This window comes from Drosophila grimshawi, unplaced genomic scaffold (assembly GCF_018153295.1).
Source record: "Drosophila grimshawi isolate 15287-2541.00 unplaced genomic scaffold, ASM1815329v1 contig_311, whole genome shotgun sequence".
In the NCBI taxonomy this organism is placed as follows: Eukaryota; Metazoa; Arthropoda; class Insecta; order Diptera; family Drosophilidae; genus Drosophila; species Drosophila grimshawi.
The window spans coordinates 17,125,925-17,150,638 of record NW_025063098.1 but is presented as its reverse complement, the minus strand read 5'-3'; the positions used below and the strand labels follow the sequence as shown (position 1 = coordinate 17,150,638).

The window sequence follows — 24,714 nt, the reverse complement described above, 5'->3', positions numbered from 1 at the left end:
AATGTTACGAATAGGTCAGTTAATTTGCATTCAGAAATGCATTAGCCCACTAAGCAAAATGAAAAGTATTGACACTTTTTGCTAAATATATATATATATATATGTATATATATATATATATAAGGTAGCAGTGTGTGCTGTTTGGCTGTGCTTTTCCTTTAATATCGCCACAAACAATGCAAAAGAAACAGTGAAATTGTCTTTAGCTTTCTGAAGAGTCAAATAAAGTTCGTGTGGCTGTTGATAAACGGCAAGTAATACAGAAATTATGCACTTGCATGAAAGTAAGTATTTATATGCTATACCAACACTATTATTAGTGGACAACACACGACACACGACTCTCACATAAAAGCCAGCTGGTGAAAACGACAACTATGCTGAATAAAAATGAGAGAATGTCCATATGATGAAGAACTTAAACGTTTTTGGCATTGAATTAAGTATGATTGTTAATAAGATTGAAGCTATCAGTTTAATACCAATCGAAATAGGATCATTTATTTATTTATTATTGAGGTGTTGCATTTACTGCGATCTGGTTTGATCCATTGTGCCTCCTTCTAAGTTTATAGCTCTATAGTCAAGGTTGATTTACGAGTTAAAGAATTTTTGTCGTGTTGAGAGTTTCTCTGTGTTCCGAGCTTAAGACATGTAATCTAGTGGATCCTCCTCTTATTCGATTAAAGCTTACTAAGCTAAGTGACGTCTTAGTCTACAGCGTCTTTTCAAAATGGATATGAATATTAATTGCTTCAATCGATTCGATAAAAATATTTGATTTTCTCTTAGGATTCTTGTCTCATTTTTAGTAAGAATTTTAACCATCGTGTATATGGATTGCTTATTAACAATCTAATAGATTTAAAACGCTTACGTACATTTTTATGGTCCCTTGATTATTTGGCGCATTGAAAAAGTTGCGTGGCTGATAAATAGCAGAAGTGCACTTGATATAAATGCGCTCGTGCGTGCCATAATATTATAGAAGGTTCGTTGACTGTTTAAGTTTTACTTTATCTGCAATGGATTTAAGTCAATAGACAATAGACTCAATGGTCCATTTACCTGATTTACAAAATCAAAGTGCTTTGCTTGCTTTATAAATGTGTGTGCCACAAAATGTACATAATATTTAACGGACAAAATAGTATAAACAACTAACTTTGGATGCGCTAACACACACACACACACAGTAATGTGTATAGATGTTGTGTATTACCAAAGAAAAAGCAAACACGCAATCTTTAGTTATTTTGCATAAGACTCGTGAGTTTGAGAATTCGTGATTAATTGCAGGCAGACATAATAACTTGATCATTTGTACGTATGAAATGTATTTATGTGTGTACATTGTATATCTAAGGTTAAATGAGAAAATTAGGGCCAAGAAATTAACATGTTGTTCGCATTCATAGTCAACTAAAGCGGTAGTACAAATAATACAATAAAAAAAGATACAAGTTCTAGATTCATACGAATGTGTGTCAAAAGGTACAGCAACAAAAAAAAAACAAAAACAAAAAGTGGTAATAAAAGTAATCAACAAGAAAAACAGACCATTTCTAGATGAAAGCCGCAACTAATGTATATATAAATACAACATATACATGTAAGTAGCCACTTATGCTCATTAATGTACATACAAAGCCTAATTTACTAATGAAAATACGTATTAAAATCGATATATATAAACAGAATGTTGTAAGCTACTGATAAGGACAGTTAGAATTGCAATTGTAAATAGTCAATATTTTCCAATGAATGAAGTAGATTGATATGTTACGTATATTCCATTACATAAGTACATGTAAATGTAAAATTTCAATTTACATTTCTACTTTTATAGGGTATAAAACAAAAGACTTAAGACACAAACTTGGATAATGCAAAGCATTGTCGCTTGCACAAAATGGCATACAGAATACTAATTACATATATATGTAGATATAACTGTAAAATGAATTTCCAAACGTAACCAATAACTTTGGACTTAAAGATTTCACAAAACCAATTATTGGGTTTCTGAATTGTTGGCAATCCTTTATTATATGCATATATATAATATGTGATATATCGCCGAAAATCCTCACGCGATTCGAACTCGCTGACCGAGCGATAAATAAAAACAAAACGACAGAGCGAGAGAGGTCACAATTACCGTTTGCGATTTCCGATGGCGACGGTATACGAAATTTCATTAATTTCCCAAGCACGTCTTTGCGTCTTTCGTCGCTACCGACTGTTAATTTTCTTTTTTTTATTTAGTTGAACTCGACACACACACTCAACATATAACAACATCTAACAACAACAATTTCAATATTGTATTGGTTTTCAAGTTTTACATTTCTCTTGCACACGTTGGTCAAACACGACGCGTCTGTTACTGTTAACGGTCTCGCACTGAATGAAGAATGAAGCACCGATGCGTCTAAAGAAATTTTTATTAAAAAAGAAAGCACATCCAAATGAATGGCTCGATGAGCTGTGTGTGCGCGCCAGCTGCCTGGTTAACATAATCTGTTAAAACTGTTGCTGTTAAGCTCAGCTCTTGTGGACTTTATTCACACAACATTGTTTTTTTTGTATATAACAGTTTTTATTGCGAATTAAATAAATACAAATATTTAATCTGATCTAAAAAATTATATTAAATTGAAAAGTTTAATAATAATTTATATATTAAGGAATATCTCGATTTGTCATAAAGTTGCGAGAATTCTAATTACAAAAATTTCCATTTAGCATGATTCGCAAGTCATTTGGAAAATATTTAAGTTAAGTGCATAAAAAAATAAGTTTCATATATGGTGAAAGCGAAATGAGAGGTTTAAAAAAAATATATAGTACATTTATATCATATTAAAAGTACGCAACCGGAACTAGTTATGAGCAAAAAAAAAAAAATAATAATAATTTAACAAACAAAAAATTGACAATTTAATGGGCAAAGAAAAGCGGTCGTCAATTATGCCTCTCTTTATTACAAGTTAATGTACACATTTCATACACACTTATTTACACACATGGGTGCAATAAAGGTATATAAGCTTTGTTTGTGTGTTTGCTGTTTATTGCGCAACACTTATGTACATTAGTATTTTGGCAATAAATGGAAATATAATTGACGTCTTACATGCCGACAATTTCTTCGTAATGATCAAGTCGCCGCATCCAAAGAAAATAAATAGTTAACGGTTCGGTTTGCTTCGTTTGGCTGGTTTTCCATGAGTATGAACTCTGACTCGAATTTGAATGAGACTGGATATCTTTTCAGAAATAGTTCGTTTTGCTGTAATCTTCCCTGGCCCAATAAATGTACATGGAAGAAAATTTGTTCAAGATCGAGACACATTAAAAAAAAAAAAAAACAAAGATAAAGATAAAGATAAGATAAATTAATAAGACCATAGAATCAACCGAATAATAAATAAGATTGGTAAATATATTTTCAATTCTACAATTAAATTAAGCATAAATTAAAGAACAATTTCAAAATTGTTTTGTTTTTTTCTCTATTTTCTCCAGTTAATGGGGGTGCTGGCATCGACTGCTACGCAGTTGAGATTTCCAGCCGGCGACGACAAATTCTCAAGTTACTGATTAAAAGGATTATCGGGAGACTTGTTCCATTCCTTCATTAACATTTGCTTCCACTGAGACATACGCAATGAAGGATTCTCAGCTTTAATGCGTGGCATATTATTTGCTTCGAATGTTTTATAGGCTGCCCGCATACGTTTCTCTGGATGCTTATCGTCCTCGTTGTCATTGACACTTGAAATCAAAAATCAAAATTAACAAATTAATTAAAATATGGAATAGGATTTTTGGTGGCACTCACGTAAGTACAGCCAGGGCCTGATCAACATTTGTGGCAACCATCGTATCAGCCAGAGATCGATTTAAATTCTCCTCGATGACATTCTGCTGGACGACGACTCGCGTTGGCGGTGGCTTGTTGGCTTCATTGATGGCCTCGAGGACGCGCTGTTTTCGACTCATTTCCTCCAGGATCTGCTGACGATTTATCTTGGCCAACGGCTGCTTGCGTTGTGTGCTTATCGCGCTCACCTCCTCATCCAGCAAAGCCTTCGATTCCGCTTTGCGTCGCGCTGTTTCCGCTCGTTTCTTTTCTTCTTCTTCGCGTCGCTGTTGCTTCTTGGCCAAATTCTTGTCATCGTCTCGCCATAAACGATCTTCCGCTTCTTTCACACTGCGCTCCTGGGTCGCCTTTTTGTTGGCGCTGATGCGTTCGCGGGCCTCGGCTGCTTTCGAATTTATACCCATTTTCTTTGGCATTGTGTATTGTTGTTGTTTTGTCTTTTTGTATGTTTACAAAAGCTATATTGGCCAGTGTAGGTGGATGTGATTTTTCTTTTAAGTACGACAAAATTTTGTTAACATATGATAACCAGGGCTGAACTAATTCTTGTCCCTCTTAGTATTAAAAAACGGTCATACTAAATCTCTCCTCAAGTTTGGTATTAAAATGTGATTCAGTATTTTGGTCATACTCGAAATTACTTCTCGGTTGTATTGTTTGTTGTGCACAATAATCGTAATAATTACAATAACATCAACAACACAAAATGGATATATTAAAAGCGGAAATTGCGCGCAAGCGTAAATTACTTGAGGAGAAGCAACTGATTGACGAAAAGAAAAAGTATTTTCGCCGCGGCGAACTCAGTGCAAAGGACACCGAAGAAGTGCTACAAAAAGTGGGCTACAAAAAACAGGAATTGATTGTTTCGCCCCGAGCTGAGGGCGCCTACAGTTTTGTGGCCGATGGCCAAAATATACTGCCACGCCTGGAGGTCATACGTCGCCTGCGGGAGCGTGGCGAGCCTGTCCTGCTCTTTGGTGAGACAGAGCCGGAGGCATTTGATAGATTGCGCATCTGTGAGATCTCACAACCGGAGGCGAATCGTGGATTCCGCAATGATTTCCAGGAGGCAATGGAACAAGTGGATGCCGCGTATCTGCAAGAGATGTTTGCGAACACACCCACAGCGAAGGAAGATAAGAAATCTGATTTTGCCGAACTGGACGAGACAATCTCATGGGAAAGCATACAGACAATGGCCCAGAAGATGGGTCGCAACAAGGATTACGATATGGATGTGATAATAACACTGCTCACATTTCTCTTGAAGCTGTGGAACGCACAGATTGCCAGCTACACCAAGCACGAGAAAATGTCGACCAAGGTGAAAATGGCTCGCGTCATTTACACCCAGACCAAGGAGTATGTGAAGCCATTGTTTCGCAAACTGAAGCACCATACGCTGCCCGAGGATATTTTGGACAGCTTGCGGGATATATGCAAGCATCTGCTCAATCGCAACTACATCTCAGCGAGTGATGCCTACTTAGAAATGGCCATTGGCAACGCTCCGTGGCCCATTGGCGTGACCATGGTGGGCATTCACGCGAGAACTGGTCGCGAGAAGATCTTCTCCAAGAATGTGGCTCATGTGATGAACGATGAAACACAACGCAAATATATTCAGGGCCTGAAGCGTTTGATGACCAAATGCCAGGAATACTTTCCCACCGATCCATCCAAGTGTGTTGAGTATGTCAGCAAGAAGGATCGTGAATAAATATAAATAATATTATCATTGAATATGGTATATTTTAATGGAACTGTTTGTCATGGATATATAGATATAACTTCAATTGTCGATGAGCATCTTTATCGATATTGTCACTTTACTTTTTACCCAGCTCCGCTGAACGCAACGAAGACTTTTCCACAGCATTTATAAGAGTCGCTCTAAAAACAATAGGAAAAATTCATTTCTATTGTCTCATTTGATGAGAGAGATTTCCAGCAATTACCTGAGGTTGCCCTTTTCCAGCTCGTGTACGCCGACAATTGTTGATCCGCCTGGTGAGCAAACCTCATCACGTAGTACTGCCGGATGCTTGCCGGTCAACAGCACCGTTTTGGATGCTCCCAGCAATGTCTGGGCGGCAAACTGAATGGCCATCTGTCGGGGAACGCCTTGTTTTACGCCACCATCGGCCAGTGCCTCAATGATGGTATATACAAAAGCTGGACCACAGCCAGTAACGCCAGTGACTGCATCAATCATCGATTCGGGCACTTGTTGGGCCAATCCTAAGGAGTTCAGCATTAGATGCACCTTTTCTAGATCCTGATGTGAGACATGCGAGTTGCCAGAGTATACCGTACAACCTTCGCCCACTTGCATCGATGTATTCGGCATTGTTCGGATCATTTTCAATCCCAAACCCTCAATAAATGCGAATCTCTCCTCGAGCGTTTTCAATGTTGTTCCGGCCAGCACGGAGACGAACAGTTTGTTGGCATCTTTGGCAGACGGAACATGTTTGTATTTGAGCTGAGCTGCACATGGCTCCAACACGTGCGGTTTGACGCAAATAAAAATGATATCTGTGTGTTCAATGACATCGTAGTTTTCATCAGTGATCGAAGTGCCCAAATCACGCCAACGGGACAGATTCTCAATGTGGGGCCCGGAGACCATAACTTGGCTGGCCTTCACAATGCCACCACTGATGAGGCCAGAACCAATGGCGAATGCCATGCTTCCGCCTCCAATAAAGCCAATACGTTCATCCAATTTTGCCATTTCGCCGGTTTACAAATGCAAACCAATTTTCGCTTATTGATTGTACTAAATATGTGCAAATAATGTGACCAACTGTCGGAAAGAGCAGAAATCCACAAAAAAATTATTAGGAAAGTTACTTCACATAAAGGAAAGGACTTTTAATACTTAGCGGAAGGTATTTAAAATCTTGGGTTTAATTCACTTATTTATTCACCGTCAAAAGTAATAGAAAAATACTTATAAGCATTGGACACTCAAATTCGAGGGAAAATCGTGTTTCTAAATTGAAATGCAGTACCAATCTAGAAGCGAAATCATATCCGAGGCATTGATTTTGAAAATCGTTTTCAATCGTTATTTCTATTTTGTTGGTGTTGTTGTTAGTGATTTAATACAGCTCCGACATATGTGCTACCTACCGTAAAAAGATGTTTATATTCCAAGTTTCATCAAGATAGCTTTCAAATACTACATAGAAACTGACGGGCGAACATGGCTATATTAAGTGATGATAATCAAGAGTATATAAACGGAGACATCTCTTTCACAACAGAATTGTAATACGCTTTGCAAAATATATATTATTTTGGATAACAAAACAATTGTATTATTTTTTTATATATTAATATATTATATTTCATATAAATTGTTGTTCAACATATTTAACTACTTATAAAAGTAGATACATATAAATTGCTTACAGGCATTTTCTTCAGTTCAATTTGATATCAAAGATATATTTATGGCCTGCAAAACTTATGATCCTAAATAAACTCATTTTTCTTAGTACATAATATGTATATATTTATTTGTATATACCCAATGTGTTTTTAAAATGCCACTACTTATACGAAACTAATGACTGCAGTTGCTTACTGCTTATGTACAAAAAATAATTAAATCTTATCAGCTTATTATATTTACAGCTTGTTGGAATTACATTCTCATTATAATGGCATCTGCACATTACTTCAAATAATCTAAGAGCAATTTTCGAGAATTTATAACTACTTAAATGCCTTAATCGAGAATTGCTTACTCGTACAAATCGTATGTACAGATAAATACAACATTAATAAATACATCAAAATTTCATACTAAATTGTAAGTAGTTAATCCTTCATAGCTCCGTTGTCGTCTCCACCTCCGATCGATCCAAGTCATTCAAATAGGAGAAGCTCATTTGGCCGTAGTCTCGCTTGGCAAAAATCACATTTTCGTTGGTAAAACTCATATTGTGATTATGACTATCACCATTAGATCTGAAAGAAAGAGCGAAATGCATTAATCAAATGGTATATTTTACTTGTTACATTTTTAAAGATGTTGAATTGAATAGAGTAACTTACCTTTGGAACAACGGATTGGCAATGGGCAGTTCGTCAGCATTTAGACGATTATTCTGCTGGTTATTGCGACCAAGAGTGTTGGTCATGAGCTCTCCAGCACCGTTCAAGGATGCCATTCCGCCAAAGGTGTTGCCACGCCTGCCCATCGTGCTAAATCCATTGTTTTGGGCACTGGCATTGGCCAAATTATTTCGGCTCGATGCATCATATTTGTAGCTATCGTTCAGATAGTTATTGCTATTATGGTGCTTAATACGCCCCAATGTTAATGTGCCGGGCGTACAGTTCGCCGGAATGGCAAGTGGATTGGCATTGTTACGCGAATTCATTTCCAGTGTGCGATTAAAAGTATTCTGACGATTGTTCATCGTCAAATTGTTGTTGTTGTTTATATTATTGGCTAGATTATTCAGATTGTTATGGCGAAGTGTGGAAATTGTGCTCAGATTGCCATCCATTTGCGTGGGACTCGACTGCATTTCTCCGGCGCCATTCTGCTTGTGCGTTATATAGCTGACATTATCTAGGGAAAAGGCGTGATTCTTTGCACTGAAATCCAGCTGCAAGTCCTCATCACCATCGGGGGGAACAGCCATAGCAAGCATCTGTGTTTCGTACTCCTTTAAATTAGCTACAGCATCGCCAACATTCGAGGCTTGCGAGTTGACTATCACAGGATCATAGCGTGTCGGACTTGGTGCCGAATAATGACGAATGCGTTCCTTGAAATTTTTATATCTAAGTTGTAGAAAAGTAATCGATTAGTTAGTTGATTGCAGGCAGTTAATTAAAAAAAAACTGAGAAAAAGTGGAAAAAATAATTAATCATGGATGTTTTTCAAAATGGTTCTACTACAAGAACAATAATCTTCACAATTTCAGATTGAATTAAATTTTCTAAAGATGTTGTAAGGTGTTGCTAACTGTTCATAGTTGACCAAGAGCAGTAAAAATGTTCTATGCCTGTAATGTCTTCTCTTACATTGTAAACAAATTTTAACTATAAGTTTTTCTAATCATTCCGCACACAAAATATGTATTTTAGATTTAAGGAATCTACTACGCAATTACAGTGCGATTCTTTTGTAATATTACTTACTTGGACCATGATATGCATATATAGATTATGCCGATGGTGCCCAGAACCAGTATAATGATAGATATGGAAATAAGCGTGAAGGAGAAAACTTCGTCATCGATGCTACTAGCAGTTTTGACCTAGAAATGCATTTTTTGTATTAGTATAGATATTTAATTTTGTCTACAATACGCTTACCTTGTGAACCTGTTCCTTCACTTGGATTGGTGCGTGAATTCCATCTGCATTGGCATGTGCCAAGTCCGAAGCTGCCAAGTTCAATGCCGAGGCAACAGACGACTCTAACAACGTCTCCTGGACAACACTATCGTTGCGACTTAGTAATGTCTCCGATTTGGGATCGATAAGGTAAAACCACACATCGGTAGCATCCGGATTCTCCAAGACCGAGCCGTTGCTCGTTAAGTATTTGCGATTGCTTATCCTTTCAATGCCACTGACCAATCCATTGGTCGTCTCCTCGATCAGCTCCTCCAGTGCTGCATAATGGTTTCGTATCTTATTGGGTGCCGCATTGGTGAATGCCAGAGCCATACGATTGACATCCATTAACCTATTGATAACGATGCGTGCCCTTGTATGATGTGATCCCTGTTCGATGGCATCATTATCACTGGCCTCCACGTAGAATATCATCGGAAAATTGGCATCATTAAAGAGCTTAGCCGTACGTAAAATACCTGTATCCTCAGTTAGCATAAAGTATGTCGATGGCTGCAAAAGTCGTGTACAAATCGATGTTATTAACATAAAGATAAGAAACGGAATTCTATAATATAATAGACTTTTGCAGATATGAGCAAATATGAACATAATAGATCTCGCAACTAGTAAGTTTGTTCAGATTATATGAAATGGTGATCAGATTCTTACACATGTAGCATGAAGACCCAAAGTGCTCTGCAAGTTTAGCCAAATCTCATTGCTACTTACCAGATGGTCATCCTTGATGCTTGGCTCTTCTTCGTCATAGAGCTTGTACCTCAATGATCCAAATTTACCCGAATCGCGATCGGTTGCCCTCACTTGCAAAATGGTCATATCAATGTCCATTTCCGGTGTGATTACGGCATAATACGTATCATTCTGGCCATGGAAGCGATTAAAGACAAATTCAGGTGGATTATCATTTTCATCCTGCACCATGATGTTGACTGTGGTACGATCCTTGCGCGGGCTCACAAAATAGCGCTGGGAGGCTAAGCGTAACTCCAAATTATATGAGACTTTACTTTCATAATCCAATGGCTTGGCGAGGACCAACAAGCAGCCGTAATCCTCGAGACCCAGTTCGAAGACTCCCTGCTCATTTCCTTGGATGAACTCGCACTTGAAGTTGGGTGCCCCTTTGGATGGTTTCTTGGAGTTGATGATTTGAATGAGCTTCAAAGTGCTGTTCACGACTGTTGATTCTGGCACACTGATGACATAGCTGTCATCGCTAAACGCTAATCCGACTGTCTCTGAGCTGACAATCAGTCCACTGTCCGTGTTCATCTTGCTTTCGATTGAAGTCTCCTCACTGGGATCGAGCAGCAGATGGCGTACAAACACGGGCAGCATGGCCACTGAGCTGAGCTGAGGCTCACCCATATCGTAGGCTCGTATATCCAACTGATATTCCGTATCCTCTTGCTTACGCAACTCATCGCGAATGCGTATTGCACCCGTATCGGGATCAACTTGGAAGTATTTCAGAGCCTTGCCGCGACCAACCAGCTCGTATCGAATCACATTGTTGGGCGGGGTGCCATCGGCATCGATTGCCGGCATAGTCGCTATCACCGATCCAATGGGTTGATCATCGTTCACCGTCACCGGACCCGGTACTGTGATGAATACGGGCCGTACATCGTTGCGATCCTCGACCTCGACGACAATACGCACAGTGTCACCAGGTGATTCACCGTCATTCTCAATTGTGCCCACGAGCAACTCATGTTGTCGCTCCTTCTCGTAATCCAGACCCTTCGTTGTGCGTATTTCGCCCGTTTTGGAAGCAACTTTGAACAACTCTTCATCACCCTTGCGCAACACATAGGTAATCTCTGGCATGGTGTCGGGATCGTGGGCTTGCACAGTGGCCACAAGGAAGTCGGCCTGGTTCTCTGGTATTCGCACATTAATGCGGGCATCATTGAACTTGGGCACCTCATCCGGCAGATCGTGCACAATCACCGTAACACTTGCCGTACCCAGCCGTGCATCGGGTGCCCCATCTTTGGCCGTCACCACAAATTTGTATTCATTCACCCGCTCATAGTCCAGCTCATTGGATGTGCGAATCTCACCCGATTTTCCGTTGATGGCAAACGGTATATCTGTTGGTATGGAGTAAGTAATCTCCGCATTTACACCCTCATCCGCATCTGTGGCGTGCACAATGCCGACAAAGGCGTCATCCTTACCCTCATCCACGTGGAAAACGTAGGGCTGGTTGAGTTCATCGAATTCGGGATTTTTGTCATTGATATCGGTGACTTTAATATTGACTGTGGCAGTACTCGACAGACCGCCATTATCTTCTGCCTTCACAATTAGTTGGTAGCGTGTTAGACTCTCACGATCCAGTTTCCGTATGACCATAATAACACCACTCTGTTGGCCCACCGAGAATTGCCTGAGATCGTTGCCGGACATGATCGAGTAGATGACGGGATCATTTTCGGGATCATCGGCATGGACGACGGTGACTGTGGAATTAATTTCTGCACCCTCGCTAACTTGCACCTCATAAAGGACATTGGTGAATCGTGGTGGCTTCGTATTTGGTCCAGGTGTTACAGTCACCTCCACAATGGCCTGGGATGAGAGTCCCCCGATATCGCTTGCCTGCACCGTTATACTATATTGTTCGCCAGCGAGTAAACGACCTTGAGTCTCGATCTCTCCGGTCTGCTCGTTGATCTTGAACTTTTGCATGCCATTGTTGGAGACATGGTAAATGGAGTAGGTGACAACGGCATTGGGTCCCTCATCAATATCGGTGGCCATCATTTGCGTGACCAGTCGCTGCTCGTGTTGATCCCCAGCCGAAATTGAGATGGGAGCAACCATCGCCAGTTTAGGAGCATTATCGTTAACATCACGCAAATGTACGGTTAGACTCAAAGGAGCACTTGCCGCATTTGTTCGGGGCTCTCGGGCGACAACCTGAAACTTGTAGCGTCCCGGCGCTGGCGGATCCCGATCCAAGCCCTCCTCATAGACAATCAAAATGCCATCGCTTGTCACATTAAATGATGGCGTCGTCAGTTCGTAAATGTACTCGGGCTTCGGATCATCCTCACCCAAGTCATCGTCCGTTGTCCTAAATGTAATTGGTTTGCCATTCGCATCCAAAACTTTCGTACCGATTGGTGAATTCTCATCAACATATCCCTCGATATCGGAGGACGATATAACTGGTGGATTTGCATCTACGGGCTTCACAGCAATCGTCAGCTTGGCTGTTGTGAAGCGTCGCGGAGCCGGCGAGATCTCTTCAGCTCGAACTATTATATCGTATCGTTTCGCCGTCGAAGTATCGACAGCTTTGATCTGCTTCAAAACACCCGTCTCCTCATCGATCTCAAAGTAGTCGGCATAGTTGCCAGGCATTCCACTGGCAAAACTATATCGTATACGCGAACTGATCGTATCCAAATCCACCGCCTGTATTCGCTCAGGCAGCACATTGAGCACTCCTTGCACCGATCCTGCCGGAACCGATGCCGTATACTCGGGATTAATACAGGCACCATCGAGAAGCGCACATCCCCGATAGATGAAGGACGGATCCATGTCATCGGAGTCGGCTATATTTACAGTTAGGGTCGCTGTCGAAGACAATCGCTCGGAAACACTTCGCGCTCGATCCTTAAAAAGAAGAGAAAAAATATATATTAAAATAGTTATTAATAATTAATAAACAACGAATAATTATTTGCCTCTGTTAATAATTGCACAGTGAGAAATTCCGAACCTAATTCGCATTACACGCTAAATGCTTTTAATTATAGTTTAAACAAATTTTAACTTTGGCGCTATTTATGCTTTTTAGTTTTAAGTTTAAGTTTAAGAAATATTTCCATTGTTTTGTTCGCTAATGTTGAGTTATTGAATCAATCAAGACTATTCATTAACGTAATAATAACTTATACTAATGACACATTTGTACGCTCTAAAAACTTAACTGAAAACTATTAATTTAAATGCCAAATAACGCAATCGAATAATTATATAAGTAGACGGTCAGGAAATAACTCGGGCAATAATCGGTATAGCCTGAAATGTTACTCACCGATGCGACAATTGTCAAATAATAGCGTTGTATCTTTTCATAATCCAAAGTCTTTGCAACTGTGACCTAAATATGGTGTGGATAGAGTAAAGAATTAGAATTGACAACTTAAATATCTTTAGAGTGTTACTCACTTGTCCCTGATGGGGAAATGATATGGCAAAAGATCCGTAACCATCGGCACTAGTTAACTTCTCGTCCTCGGTAGTATTGGTATTGCCCTTAACTATAAAATACTCAACTAGACCATTAACGCCGGCATCCTTATCGACCGCCTGTATATTCCGAAAAACTGTCGTGCCCAAAGGAGTGCTCTGTAAAAGTTGCAAATAATATATAATCATTAATAAAACAAAGTAATAAAAAATCGATACATTTTTTAAGTAAGCAAATTTTGATCTCAATCAATATCGGAATATATTTTGAGTCATATACTGGACGTTTCACGGAACGTTTCTTGACTGTTCTTAAATGAAATTTCCCCAGTCGATGAATAATACTCGTATGCAAATACATATTAATTAGAAGCCTCTGCCTCTTAAATTTTTAGGTTTTATTGCCATCGGAAATGTGATACTCAGGAAATGGGGCAGTTATTCATTACAATGAAACTAACTTGATTAGCGCGGGGTAAGGGAGAACTTAATTCTTATTTAAAGTCTCTAGCTCTTTTAAACGCTGAAATCTGCTTGTTCATTTAGATGGATAGACAAACTAGATCGACTCAGCTGTTGCTCATGATTAAGAATATATATTTTTTATGGGATCGAAGATGCGTCCTTCTGTGTGTCACATACTTTTACTACCATCTACTATCTTTCTGTTAACTGCATATAAAGGTCAATTGATAATTTGACTATTGAAAAAAGAAGAATCCTTTTATGAACTGCATATAAGGATACACTGATAATTCAACTATTGATAGAAAAAAATAATATCGCTTGTGCCCAAAAATGCACTACTATAAATTTGAATTATTGACGTATAAACATTATAACGATAATGATTGTTACCGTTCTGTGCCGTGAAAATATGCTAACTACGTTGCACCGGAAACCAAAAATGGCATGTTCATGAAAATTAGGTAGCAAACTGTGCAACTGTGCAGCGCTATTGTTGTTAAACGGTTTGGGCAGCCACCAACCACCAACCAGCAGACTGCAGACTGCAGATAGCGGACAGCAGACAGCAGCCAGAAGCCAGCATAAATAGCCAGCAATCCGGTGAACAACAGAAACAAGCTGGGTGACAAAACGTGCCCAACATCATTGAGAGAGAGAGATGCACCAAAAGTGCAGTTATATAACGGCCAAACAAAAAGCACAAAATGCGAACAGCCTTTTACATTTAACTATCACTATATACTTGGGCTTGTCTGTATTGTGTCTTGTATGTGTATGTGTGTTAGCATCTTTTTTTTTTCGTTGTATGTTTTACAAGTGCCTGTTACCTCAGGGTTAGTTGTTACTGGTTTAACATTCGCATGTCGCCTGGCTTGGGGCGAGAAGTTACTTAGACATTGTGTTGAACTTTTCAATTGGTTTCTCTTCTTATGTACATTAAATGGCAAAGCGGTACAAGTCAAACAGCCCACAAATAGGCGCAATTGTTATTGTTGGCATGTCTTATGCAATTTTGTGGCAAGGTGCAACACATCAATGCATGTGCAGTATATACTTTGTATACCCTGTTTATTAATTTGACTAATTTACATTAGAGGAACAAATTTTGATTGACATTTGAGATCCATGTAGGTCACGACTTTTTTTAATGAAATCTGCAAAAAGGTTCATATTCTAATCCGATTAAGAACCAGATTTGATCCTCCCAAAAAAAAAAGATGCCAAGTATTCGGAAATTCGAATTGCTTATGGCAGCTTTTATAATAATAATAATTTGACACTGCTTTTCTTGGCAAATTCAATTTTAGTGGGAATCTAGAAAATCGTAGATATCTTTTTTCTGAGTGTAAGTAAGGTTACAGCCATCCATTGGTTGGTCTTCACCTAAAGACCAAACGACAGAGAATAATGATTTTTATATTTTACTTCTGTTGGCGCTGGTTGAACTTTGCACATTGTGCAATCAGGTTGAAGGAACAGAAAATATCTGAGCTTAAGTTTAGCAAAAAAAATAAATAAAAATAAGAAGCAATATGCGGTCGCTGAATAAATATCTTCAATGCATTGGAATTGCTCGAAATGATTATTTTCTATGCATTTTACACATGCATATTAATGCAAGTTTATTTGTATTAGTAGAGATATTTATCGCAATCACGAAATCCTTTTGTCTACTCCGTAGACAATAAAAAAAAAAACATGGCGACTTGTGTGTCTGTCGCCATAGACATAAAATGGAAAACATATGTCAACTTGTGTTTTATATGCATATTAATACATACATATAACTATACATATTAACTAGTGGTTTATATGCTCCTGTGTACTTATGTAGAAAATCTGTGTGGCTAATGGTCGGGCTTACTTTTCAATAATGAGAAAATGCTCCCATTTTAACTTAAATATTGTCAGAATGTTGGTTTTCATTGATTTAATGCAGTATAATCCAGAACCACCAATAGTGAATTGTAGTCATTCCAAATAACCGTCATTTTTTAAATATGTCAATTAAGAAAATAATAGCTTATGAATAAAACTTAATGCATTCATGTTTGTTGATAATCGCTAACGTGAGCACGAGCCTATTATTAAACAAGAACGATTTGATTGATGCGCTTTTGAGAAGGAGCAATTGCATGTTGTTCAACCAGATAAATATGCTAAGTATGCGTCAATGCATTTAACCTGTTAAAATCGGAGGCTTTGTAAAATCCAGTTCAAATATGTCAAGCTTGTGTTTGTCATATTAAAATGCAAATAAATTATTCCAGGCATTGTTTGGTCCCAGCACACGCAACTGGAAAAACGCAAAGCGGACAAGAAAACACAATAGCATGGTATATATATATATATATATATATATACTATATTTATATGTATATAAATATATAGTAAGCAGCAAAATATTCTCTTTAAGACCGCTGAAGAAGATTCAGTTGGCAGATGCCCAAGAAGGTCTTGTATATGGCTGTAGAAACCAGTTTGTCCGCAATTTTTGATTAAAAAGCTCAAAACAAAACACAGTATATAGTAAGTATATACTATAAATTAATGACGGAATTACGACTTAGCACAAAATTAAGCCTCACTAATTTGTACACTCTTTTATTTTAAGAAAACATAACGGATGAGCAGACAAGACTACTTATATTATTTATTATTATTATTATTAATTTTTAGTAGCTACACTTAAGTACTCCACGGTGTACTTACCTCTGGTACAGTGACCTCATACGGCGTGTTCATGAATTGCGGCGCATTGTCATTGACGTCGGACACCCGTACAATAAGCGGAATGTTTCTCTTCTTATTCGTCTCCCGAATCGTGCACGAGACCTAAAACAAAAAATCATTGCATTTAATTTTCACACGCAAGCAAGAACAAAAATCTTCAGATAAAACATGTAAGAATGTTGTAGTCGAGTGAGCTCGACTCCGCGATACTCTGAACCCAGCTGTAAAATATATAATTCTTGTTTTATTGCCAAATTTTCTTTTAAAACGCTTCTAAGCAACTGGAAGGCCCTGCCTTCCAAATTGCCGCTTTGGTGGCTATCGGTAAAATTAATTTAACTTGATCTTCCCGGTAGAATACTGAAACCTATATTCCAAATTTGAAATATCTAACTCCAATAGTCTCTGAGATCTGCGAGTTCATACTGACAGACAAACCGACAGACGGATCGTGTGAAATGGATATATCAAAGCGGCTGCTCATGCTGATATATGTATATACTTTATGGGATCGAAGATGAATTCCTCATCCTATTACCTATCTTGTGCAGATTCATTATACGATTTTTATCCATTTTTAATTAGTTCAGAGTATAAGAAAAAAGCTCTCTTAACATTTATTCCAAGATGCTTCCATTCAGTCAGATTCTATTTAACAAGTTAAAGGTAAATACCAACAATTCAATTTATGATCAATCCAATGTTCTTAAAATTCAACAACGTTTTTCAGTAAAATTTCAGAAACAGTTTACTACAATCCTTGACAGATGCTAGGAGGTATCCTAACTTTTATTTAGACTCACCTGGAAGACAATGTGACTTAAGTTCTCCTCATCACGATCGAGCGGCTGAAGCAGCTTTAGACTCTTTCCATCCAATTGGAAAGTGGGATGTCCCTTCGGAAAAACTAGATCGAGCGCTATTTCCGTGGAGGGATCCCCATAAATTGGCAGCTGAGCCGGTGTTGTCGATTGTCCAATTACTGTATGAATAGATCAGATACATACATTCATTAATAAAACGGGTAATTGGAATTTTATTAGTATCAGTGCAGTTCGAAACTCAAATGTTTTTTCCTTTTAACCGAGTCAGAAAGATGTCAAAGACAACTCGAAGCTATGGAAGTCCCCTATGTACGTACATATGTATATATGTATCGACATAAGCCTTTCTCTTTGGCGGAGTGACTTAAGGTATTTATACGAACTAGTCTTTGTGTATGGATGCAATCAAGTATCTAGAAAGTTCGTTGCAATTATTGCAAAATGTGAACACATTCAATGGGAAGGAAAGGAGAGAGAGACAATACAGAAGAGAGACGATATTACGGCTCTGATTTCCACTTTCCTGCTTCAACTCACATTTCAATGGAGAAGAGTGTGTATAGCCATTAAAGGATATTTTTGCTTGACGTACTGTGCGAAATTCACTGGGGAATTCGTAATTACCTATTTATTCTTTATGTTCATACTAAAATACTTACAATTCCCTCGACTCTCCTCAATATCCAGTATAATGTTTGTTTGCCCAGTTTCCACTTCGCACATTTGTGATTTACCTAGAACACCGACTGCATCTTCACAGCTGCCAAGCATTAGAAGAATCCCCAGAAAGCAGGGTCCAAATGGTCTCATCACACTGTAGAAAGTCATTTTAACTGCAAAGACAACATCAAATAACTGGACTTAAAAATGATTGCTTCCATTGATTTAATGCATTTTAGTTAATTTATTGAATACATTTACATTTGCGCTAGATAAACGCTTAAGATAAAATTACTGGCCATAAGATACCCTATACATAAACTTACAGACTTGCGTATTTAGCTTATATATACAAAAATACACAAATGCTCTGCGTATATAAATAAATATTATATAGTTTATATTATTGTACCATATAAGAAGAAAATAATATAGATTTACCAACACAATTCAAATGTACGTAAATAAATCGAAATAAATCAAATTTCTCAAGGGTCTGTCATCGAGGGAAGGTGAACTTTTGAACAAACAAATAAAATTGAGCTATTGTTCTTGAACTTTATAAAGCATCAGAAATCAATTGTAAGTATGTAGTATATTTATTTATGCACAAAGGTGGCTGGCAGAACCTTAAATGGCCTGACATCAATATGCAATAAATATTTAACTTACCCATCTTGGTGCTGTCTACGCGTTTTTCTTGTTGCCCACTTTAGTACTGACCATATATAGACCTTCGGAAATCTAAGATAAGATGCTGTTGCCTGCTGTTATTCGTGAACACTGCACGGCACACACACAAAACAAACACACACAGCACACAGTCCAACAACACACAAGACCTGACTAAGCTGACCACATAAAGAACGTAATCTTTCGCCTAAGTCTGGCATATGTATTCTGAACTTCACACATACTGCTATGCATGTATGTATGTATGCCTGTATGCCTGCGTGTGTGTGTGTGTATGGGTGTGTGCTCTGGACCATAGGGAGCAAAATAATTAATGCATTCTTTCGTAATTTAAGTAGCGAGCATCTTCTACATAAATAAAACAGTTTCTACACACTGACTGATTGCTGATGAGTAATTGCTGATCAACGTCTGAGCCTTAACGGTAAGAGCTAGCAAATTATTATGGAAGCTCGTTTATACGATATTAGTGAGCACCCAAAAGGAGTATAAGGAAAATTCAATCAACATGTGCTGGAAAAGGTCTAATTAGAACATCATTCGACAGACTTTTCATACGTTTTTCCACTTTTTTTCCACTTGCAAGTTGAGGAAAGGCATAATTATCACATCATTCTGTAGTACGTTGAAAAGAGCCAAAGCAAATTTTTCCCTTTAGAGCAAATTCAACCTAGCAAGTGGTGGAAAAGGTATAATTATAATATCAATAGGTTAGCTTTAGAGCATTTCTCAGTATTAAAATAGATTTGTTCCATATTTTGAGTGAGTTATAGTGTTTTTACTTATATATACGAGCTATATACAACTGAACTAGAGATACTTGGCAGTCAATATAATGCATATGCTATCAAGCAAAATGATTGCAAGCAATAATGGCAAAAATACGTGCATATTCACAAATATTTCGATTTCAATTTTTTCAATGTAGCCTAAACAGAAATCTTGCATATTCTTTTTCGTCTGTCATTTTTTGCTTAATACACAATTTTTTAACGCTCTTCAATAGGGTGCCTCTTTTCAGACACGTTTAACAAAATATTTGATGCGCCAAGAAACCGGTAAATCAGTAAATATGTCAAAGGTTAAATGATGTGAAACCGAAAATGTTTTCATCAAGGCCCAACGCATTTTGGAGACACAATTTAAATAATCGCTATATGGACATATTCACATATTAATACACTCACACATTCATATACTCGTTTGATTAAATGCTCAACCGCATTTTGTTACGTATGGTGTCATATTCTTGATTTCAACAGAAAATTTGCTGAACTGTCGCAAGTCAGCATTACCAATCGAAAATGCAAACACTCCAAGAATATAAAAAGTTGGTGGTAAGCGGATGCATACATAGAAACAAATGTATGCAATTATATTTACGAGTACACTCAACAAAATGATAGCATAATCTTACAGGAAAAAGCTTGAATTTGCTCTATAAACAACTTATCTGCAAAATGTTGGCAGCAAATTTTTAGAAACTTGAAAACGAGGTGTGCCAATTTATCTGTATACATTGGGTTTCTATATACAGCAATAAACAAGGAAGTCTATTTGTTTATATTATGGGAAGCATTAACAAAAATGTAGAGAATATAATACTTTAAATCTACTTTATAACAAATTTTATATACAAATATTAGTTTTTGTTTTTATAAAAGAAACATTTAAAGATATACATCTAATATCTAAATATAAATAAATAAACAAATAGATTTCTATCAAACGCTGGCGATTTTCTTTGCGCGTTTTCTTCCAATCTTTGTTTCTAATTTGGAAAATTAGCAAAAGGTTGGAAAAAATAGTTTTTTAAATTTATATTATAACAAATTCGAAATACAAATCAAATATATAAAATCAAATAATATAAGAGTTTTTTCTTCATGTCGCAATGACTTATTAGACCGTAAACTATATTTTTTATTTTCTGAGTAAACATTTAATAATTTTGAAAAATGAACAAGCTGTCTTTCTCTTACCGGCTCCAAGTCAGCCCCTATACACACCGGATAAAGGACAACTTTCACTTGGTTTCTCTTGGGCAAATAACAGTAAAGATTTTCATGTACAATGCTGGACAATATTGTACATTAACCGAGAAAACAAACGGGTACTTGGTTTGTTAAAGTAAACATTTGCATACCGATAAATGATTCTCGCACGATTCGAAGACATTTAAGTTTCACTTTTGCCAACCAAACGATGGCCGAGCATAAAACACTCAAAATACACAGAGAGAGAGAGAGAGAGAGAGAGAGAGAGAGAGAGAGAAAGAGAGAGGGAGAGAGAGACACCCACACCAGTTAAGCGAAAAAAAAAAACAAATCTTTTGAAAACCTGCTCAACACAAAAATCCGCCAAACAAAAACAATAATACAACTACTCAATACTGTCGACAGCTGCTGTGGCTGTGGATGTGAATGCGACTCTGGCAGTGGCTGCGGCTGCGTGCAGTAAAAGTAGTGTGGCAAGTTGATTTTCATCGTCTAGCAAAGTCTGTCTCAACGTGTACGACGACGACGACGAGTACCTGTGACAGCAGTTTATTTTATTTGCAAACGCGCGCGCTCTGCACACGTGACCTCATTTGCCATTTACCCCAACATAATAATGCTTTTCCTCTGCCACAACACACTATTGGGGTCAATTCTCAACTCTATGTTTCTGCCGAGCACGACAGCAAAAAAAAGTGACTGCAAACATCCTGGCAAATGTAATTGATGGAAAATTTAAACGTTTTCCAACGTCATTTATCTGGCAGACTTCGAGAGTTCAGCATATAGAGTATATATAAAGTATATACAGTCACGTTTGATTTATTATTAGCAGACATAACTTATATCTTCTTTGTTTAGCACACCGTCTTTGCTTAATAGTAAACATGGTAATTTTTTACATAAAGACATGTTTGTTGTATAATTTACATACATCATCTCTATGCTTTATATATCTTACAGTTATCATTTACATATCTGTTTGCTGTAATTTGTGTGGCATGCCTTGTGAGTAGCATATAGGGTATATATAAGTAAAACTCGATTTCTTGACATATATAGAGCTATGTTTGTTTTATAATTAGCAGACATCATTTATATCATCTGTATTTATTTGCTTTTTTAATGATTTCCATATATGATCACTATTTGAGTTGAGCTATGTTTGGTTTATTGTGTTTTATATAGAGACATGTTTGTTTTATAAGTTGCATACATCACATCTATATATCTTACAGTTATCATGTAAATATCTGTTTGTTTTATTCCAACTGTAAACATTTACAAATACTTATGGATTTCACTTTTGACTCTTTTTTTGTTTTTGCATTTCTCGCACATGAAGATCCGCAATCTTAGCTATACACGCACACACACAAACACTCGCATAGGTATATTTGAGTGTTAGAAAGTGTTATCTCTGAAGATGGCGAAAAAACAAGATTCTCAGCTTTCATCCAAGTCACAATAATTTTCACACACACACACACATTCGCGCACACTTTTTAGCATAAGCGGTAATTTAATAGATTTGAAGATGTGAATTTTTATTTTTATTTTTCATTACCTTTTTCAACTTCTGCAATGATAATAATATTTATTGCACTAATGAACACATGGTTACACCAACTTCATTTGCAATACAAAACTGTAGAATGAAGTTTTTTGTGTTGTTAGCCGTATTAAAAGCCACAGAAGTGTAGCAGATACGATAGATTTGCTATCCGCTTATTTACTTTTATTTACACTTCGTATTGTGCACACATATTTAAGCCTGTTGCTGCTTGTGGTGTTGGTGTTGGTGGCTCAAACGCGAATTTCGTGTGTGAAAAAATGTGGATGGGAGCCAAGCGCGCACGACAATTACAACACCTGAAATCACAGGTAGCTGGCTTAAGACTGACTTTTGCCGACCGTGGAGCAAACAGCAACAGCAACAAGTGGGCGCTCGACTCGATTCAAAGCGAAGCACGTTCCGATCGAAACGGTTAAGAAATCTGGTTTGTCTATGGCATAAACTGGTTTTTACGTACTCGTTTGGCTGGTGATACAAGTAAAAGGATTATATACAAATAACTATTGTAGATATACATAAATAAATTATGTGCATTTGCGTGTATGTAAATAGAATTCGATAAATACTTTACATTCAATATACAATTGCAACTGCTGTAAAGGGCAATATAGTTGATTGAAATGGGCTATCAACACTGTATTTATCGCATTTCACATATTCTCCACTCTCCAACCTATTCAACTGGCCAGGAGTGTGGTGCATATTTGTGTTTATTTTTTCGCGATCTGCAGGTGCAGCATATGCAGCAGCAGCAGCAGGCCAATGGATGCCAATTGCAAACGGTTAACAGTTGACTGTTAGGTTAACATTTAATAAACAGCTCCAACTTGTTTCAGTTATGTTGTGCTGAAAACCAGTTTAAAACTCTTCTTCTTTGTTGTGGTTTTTACAGCTTCTCAATTGTTTTATTGGTCTCTGTGTGCATGTTGTTGTTGTCTATTTTTTTTTTATTGTTTCGCTCTTCTATTAGTTGGTGACTGCTATGTACAACGTCGACCACATTTCAGCTTGGGACTCTGTGGGGCTCCTTCGTTGTGCAGCATTAAATGAATGAAGTTTCTGAAAGGCAGGTTGCTTTTGCATTTACGCGTTGGCAGCAGCCTCAGAGTCTGCATTTTGCAGGTATTTTTAATGGTTGTGGTGCCGAAAACACAACAACATTTTCCTAAAATGGCCAAGCGTTTCGTTTGCTGCTTTGCTATGCTGGCAACACATATACATATACACATGACATAAGTGTGTATGTATGTATGTGTGTGTTGCACCATTTGCATAAATCGTAGTCACATTTTTGTCATTAAACACCTGTATGTTTGTACGTATGTAAATGCAATAAGATGTTTGTATTTATGTGTGCAGTTCTGTACATTTGTACCAAATATTTGCACATTAAATGGAGCTCGCAAATCCTATGTGGGAAATTATCACAGAAGTAGATCAAATGATTTTGGTATAATTATTTTTATATTTTTATGAAATACATAAAATGCGGGAAATAATCACAAAAGTTGAGCAAATGATATCATATTTATGTTTTTACGGAATAATATAATTTTATATTTATTTTAATAATTCACACACAATAATTAAAGAGAAACCCCCAAGTTAATTACCATAAGAATTAATAATAGAAAAGAGCGGAACTCAGTTATTATTCTGCAAGAGCTATGAAAAATAGCAACGATGATTAGCTACAGACAGTGGAAGTAATTGTTATTTATCACAACGGAACACTTTGCACAGGAATGGCTTAATCTTAAAATGGATGCTTTGGTATTTTGAACCGGCTAACAGAGTTAACAGAGTTAAGGCAATAACCGGTGGTAGGACACTGTCGGAAGCGCAGGTGTCGATGATAAGTGTCCCAATCTGCATAAATTATACGAAATTATTGCGACATTAGTATTTATTATAGAGACATTATTAGATACGGACAGAACTATCCGGTTTTTGGAGTGTTCGAAGTTTACACTATACAATTTTATCCATTCATATTCCGCCCTTTTTCCGGTCAAACACGTATCGAATTCAATTTGTAAGCAGAGCTCTGATAATGAGTTTGAAATTGATATGATGAAAATTCAAGTTTCAAGGTTCTTTATACATTGTATATTATTTAATTTCCGATAAATTCATTATCGCTTGAATTTATCTAAACTAAGAAAAATGGTCTTTGTTCTTTCTTTTTTGTTAGTATGAAAACCTTTAGATTAAACCAGAATGCACTAGCCGAGTGTGCTCAACTAGAAGATACTCAGTACAAAGAA

The 24,714-nt window shown here is 37.3% G+C and overlaps 4 protein-coding genes and 1 long non-coding RNA gene across 7 annotated transcripts; 2 read left to right on the top strand and 3 right to left on the bottom strand.

The window, feature by feature from the left end:
* Nucleotides 1-3,434: 3,434 nt before the first annotated feature.
* On the bottom strand, nt 3,435-4,417 carry LOC6567882 (coiled-coil domain-containing protein 124). The gene is made up of 2 exons (XM_001993929.2): nt 3,848-4,417; nt 3,435-3,780 (listed from the first exon to the last, which is right to left on the bottom strand). Exons 1-2 carry the CDS (start codon nt 4,303-4,305, stop codon nt 3,600-3,602), a joined length of 639 nt encoding a protein of 212 aa, XP_001993965.1. The 5' UTR covers nt 4,306-4,417; the 3' UTR covers nt 3,435-3,599.
* Nucleotides 4,418-4,550: 133 nt separating this feature from the next.
* Nucleotides 4,551-5,650, top strand: LOC6567265 (pre-mRNA-splicing factor 18). Its single transcript, XM_001993930.2, has one exon. It carries the CDS (start codon nt 4,596-4,598, stop codon nt 5,610-5,612), a length of 1,017 nt encoding a protein of 338 aa, XP_001993966.1. The 5' UTR covers nt 4,551-4,595; the 3' UTR covers nt 5,613-5,650.
* LOC6567266 (pyrroline-5-carboxylate reductase 1, mitochondrial) lies at nt 5,625-6,696 on the bottom strand. The gene is made up of 2 exons (XM_001993931.3): nt 5,851-6,696; nt 5,625-5,785 (listed from the first exon to the last, which is right to left on the bottom strand). The coding sequence occupies exons 1-2, from the start codon at nt 6,627-6,629 to the stop codon at nt 5,722-5,724; spliced, it is 843 nt and encodes a 280-aa protein (XP_001993967.1). The 5' UTR covers nt 6,630-6,696; the 3' UTR covers nt 5,625-5,721.
* A 564-nt stretch (nt 6,697-7,260) lies between these two features.
* Nucleotides 7,261-22,743, bottom strand: LOC6567267 (cadherin-99C). 2 transcript variants are annotated; one of them, XM_032740321.2, is made up of 11 exons: nt 22,439-22,743; nt 18,181-18,354; nt 17,501-17,679; nt 16,677-16,799; nt 13,476-13,655; nt 13,342-13,407; nt 9,993-12,917; nt 9,237-9,773; nt 9,060-9,178; nt 7,961-8,698; nt 7,261-7,873 (listed from the first exon to the last, which is right to left on the bottom strand). In XM_032740321.2, the coding sequence occupies exons 2-11, from the start codon at nt 18,347-18,349 to the stop codon at nt 7,732-7,734; spliced, it is 5,178 nt and encodes a 1,725-aa protein (XP_032596212.1). In that variant the 5' UTR covers nt 18,350-18,354; nt 22,439-22,743; the 3' UTR covers nt 7,261-7,731. The 2 variants fall into 2 exon arrangements, with proteins under 2 accessions (XP_032596212.1, XP_043071185.1); XM_043215250.1 differs by lacking the exon at nt 22,439-22,743 and adding an exon at nt 18,854-18,872.
* LOC116805805 lies at nt 16,220-16,952 on the top strand. Of its 2 annotated transcripts, none has more exons than XR_006246683.1 (3): nt 16,220-16,300; nt 16,381-16,493; nt 16,644-16,952. It is a non-coding gene; the product is annotated as an uncharacterized LOC116805805 (long non-coding RNA). The 2 variants fall into 2 exon arrangements; XR_004365409.1 differs by having other exon boundaries at nt 16,356-16,493.
* Nucleotides 22,744-24,714: the final 1,971 nt, after the last annotated feature.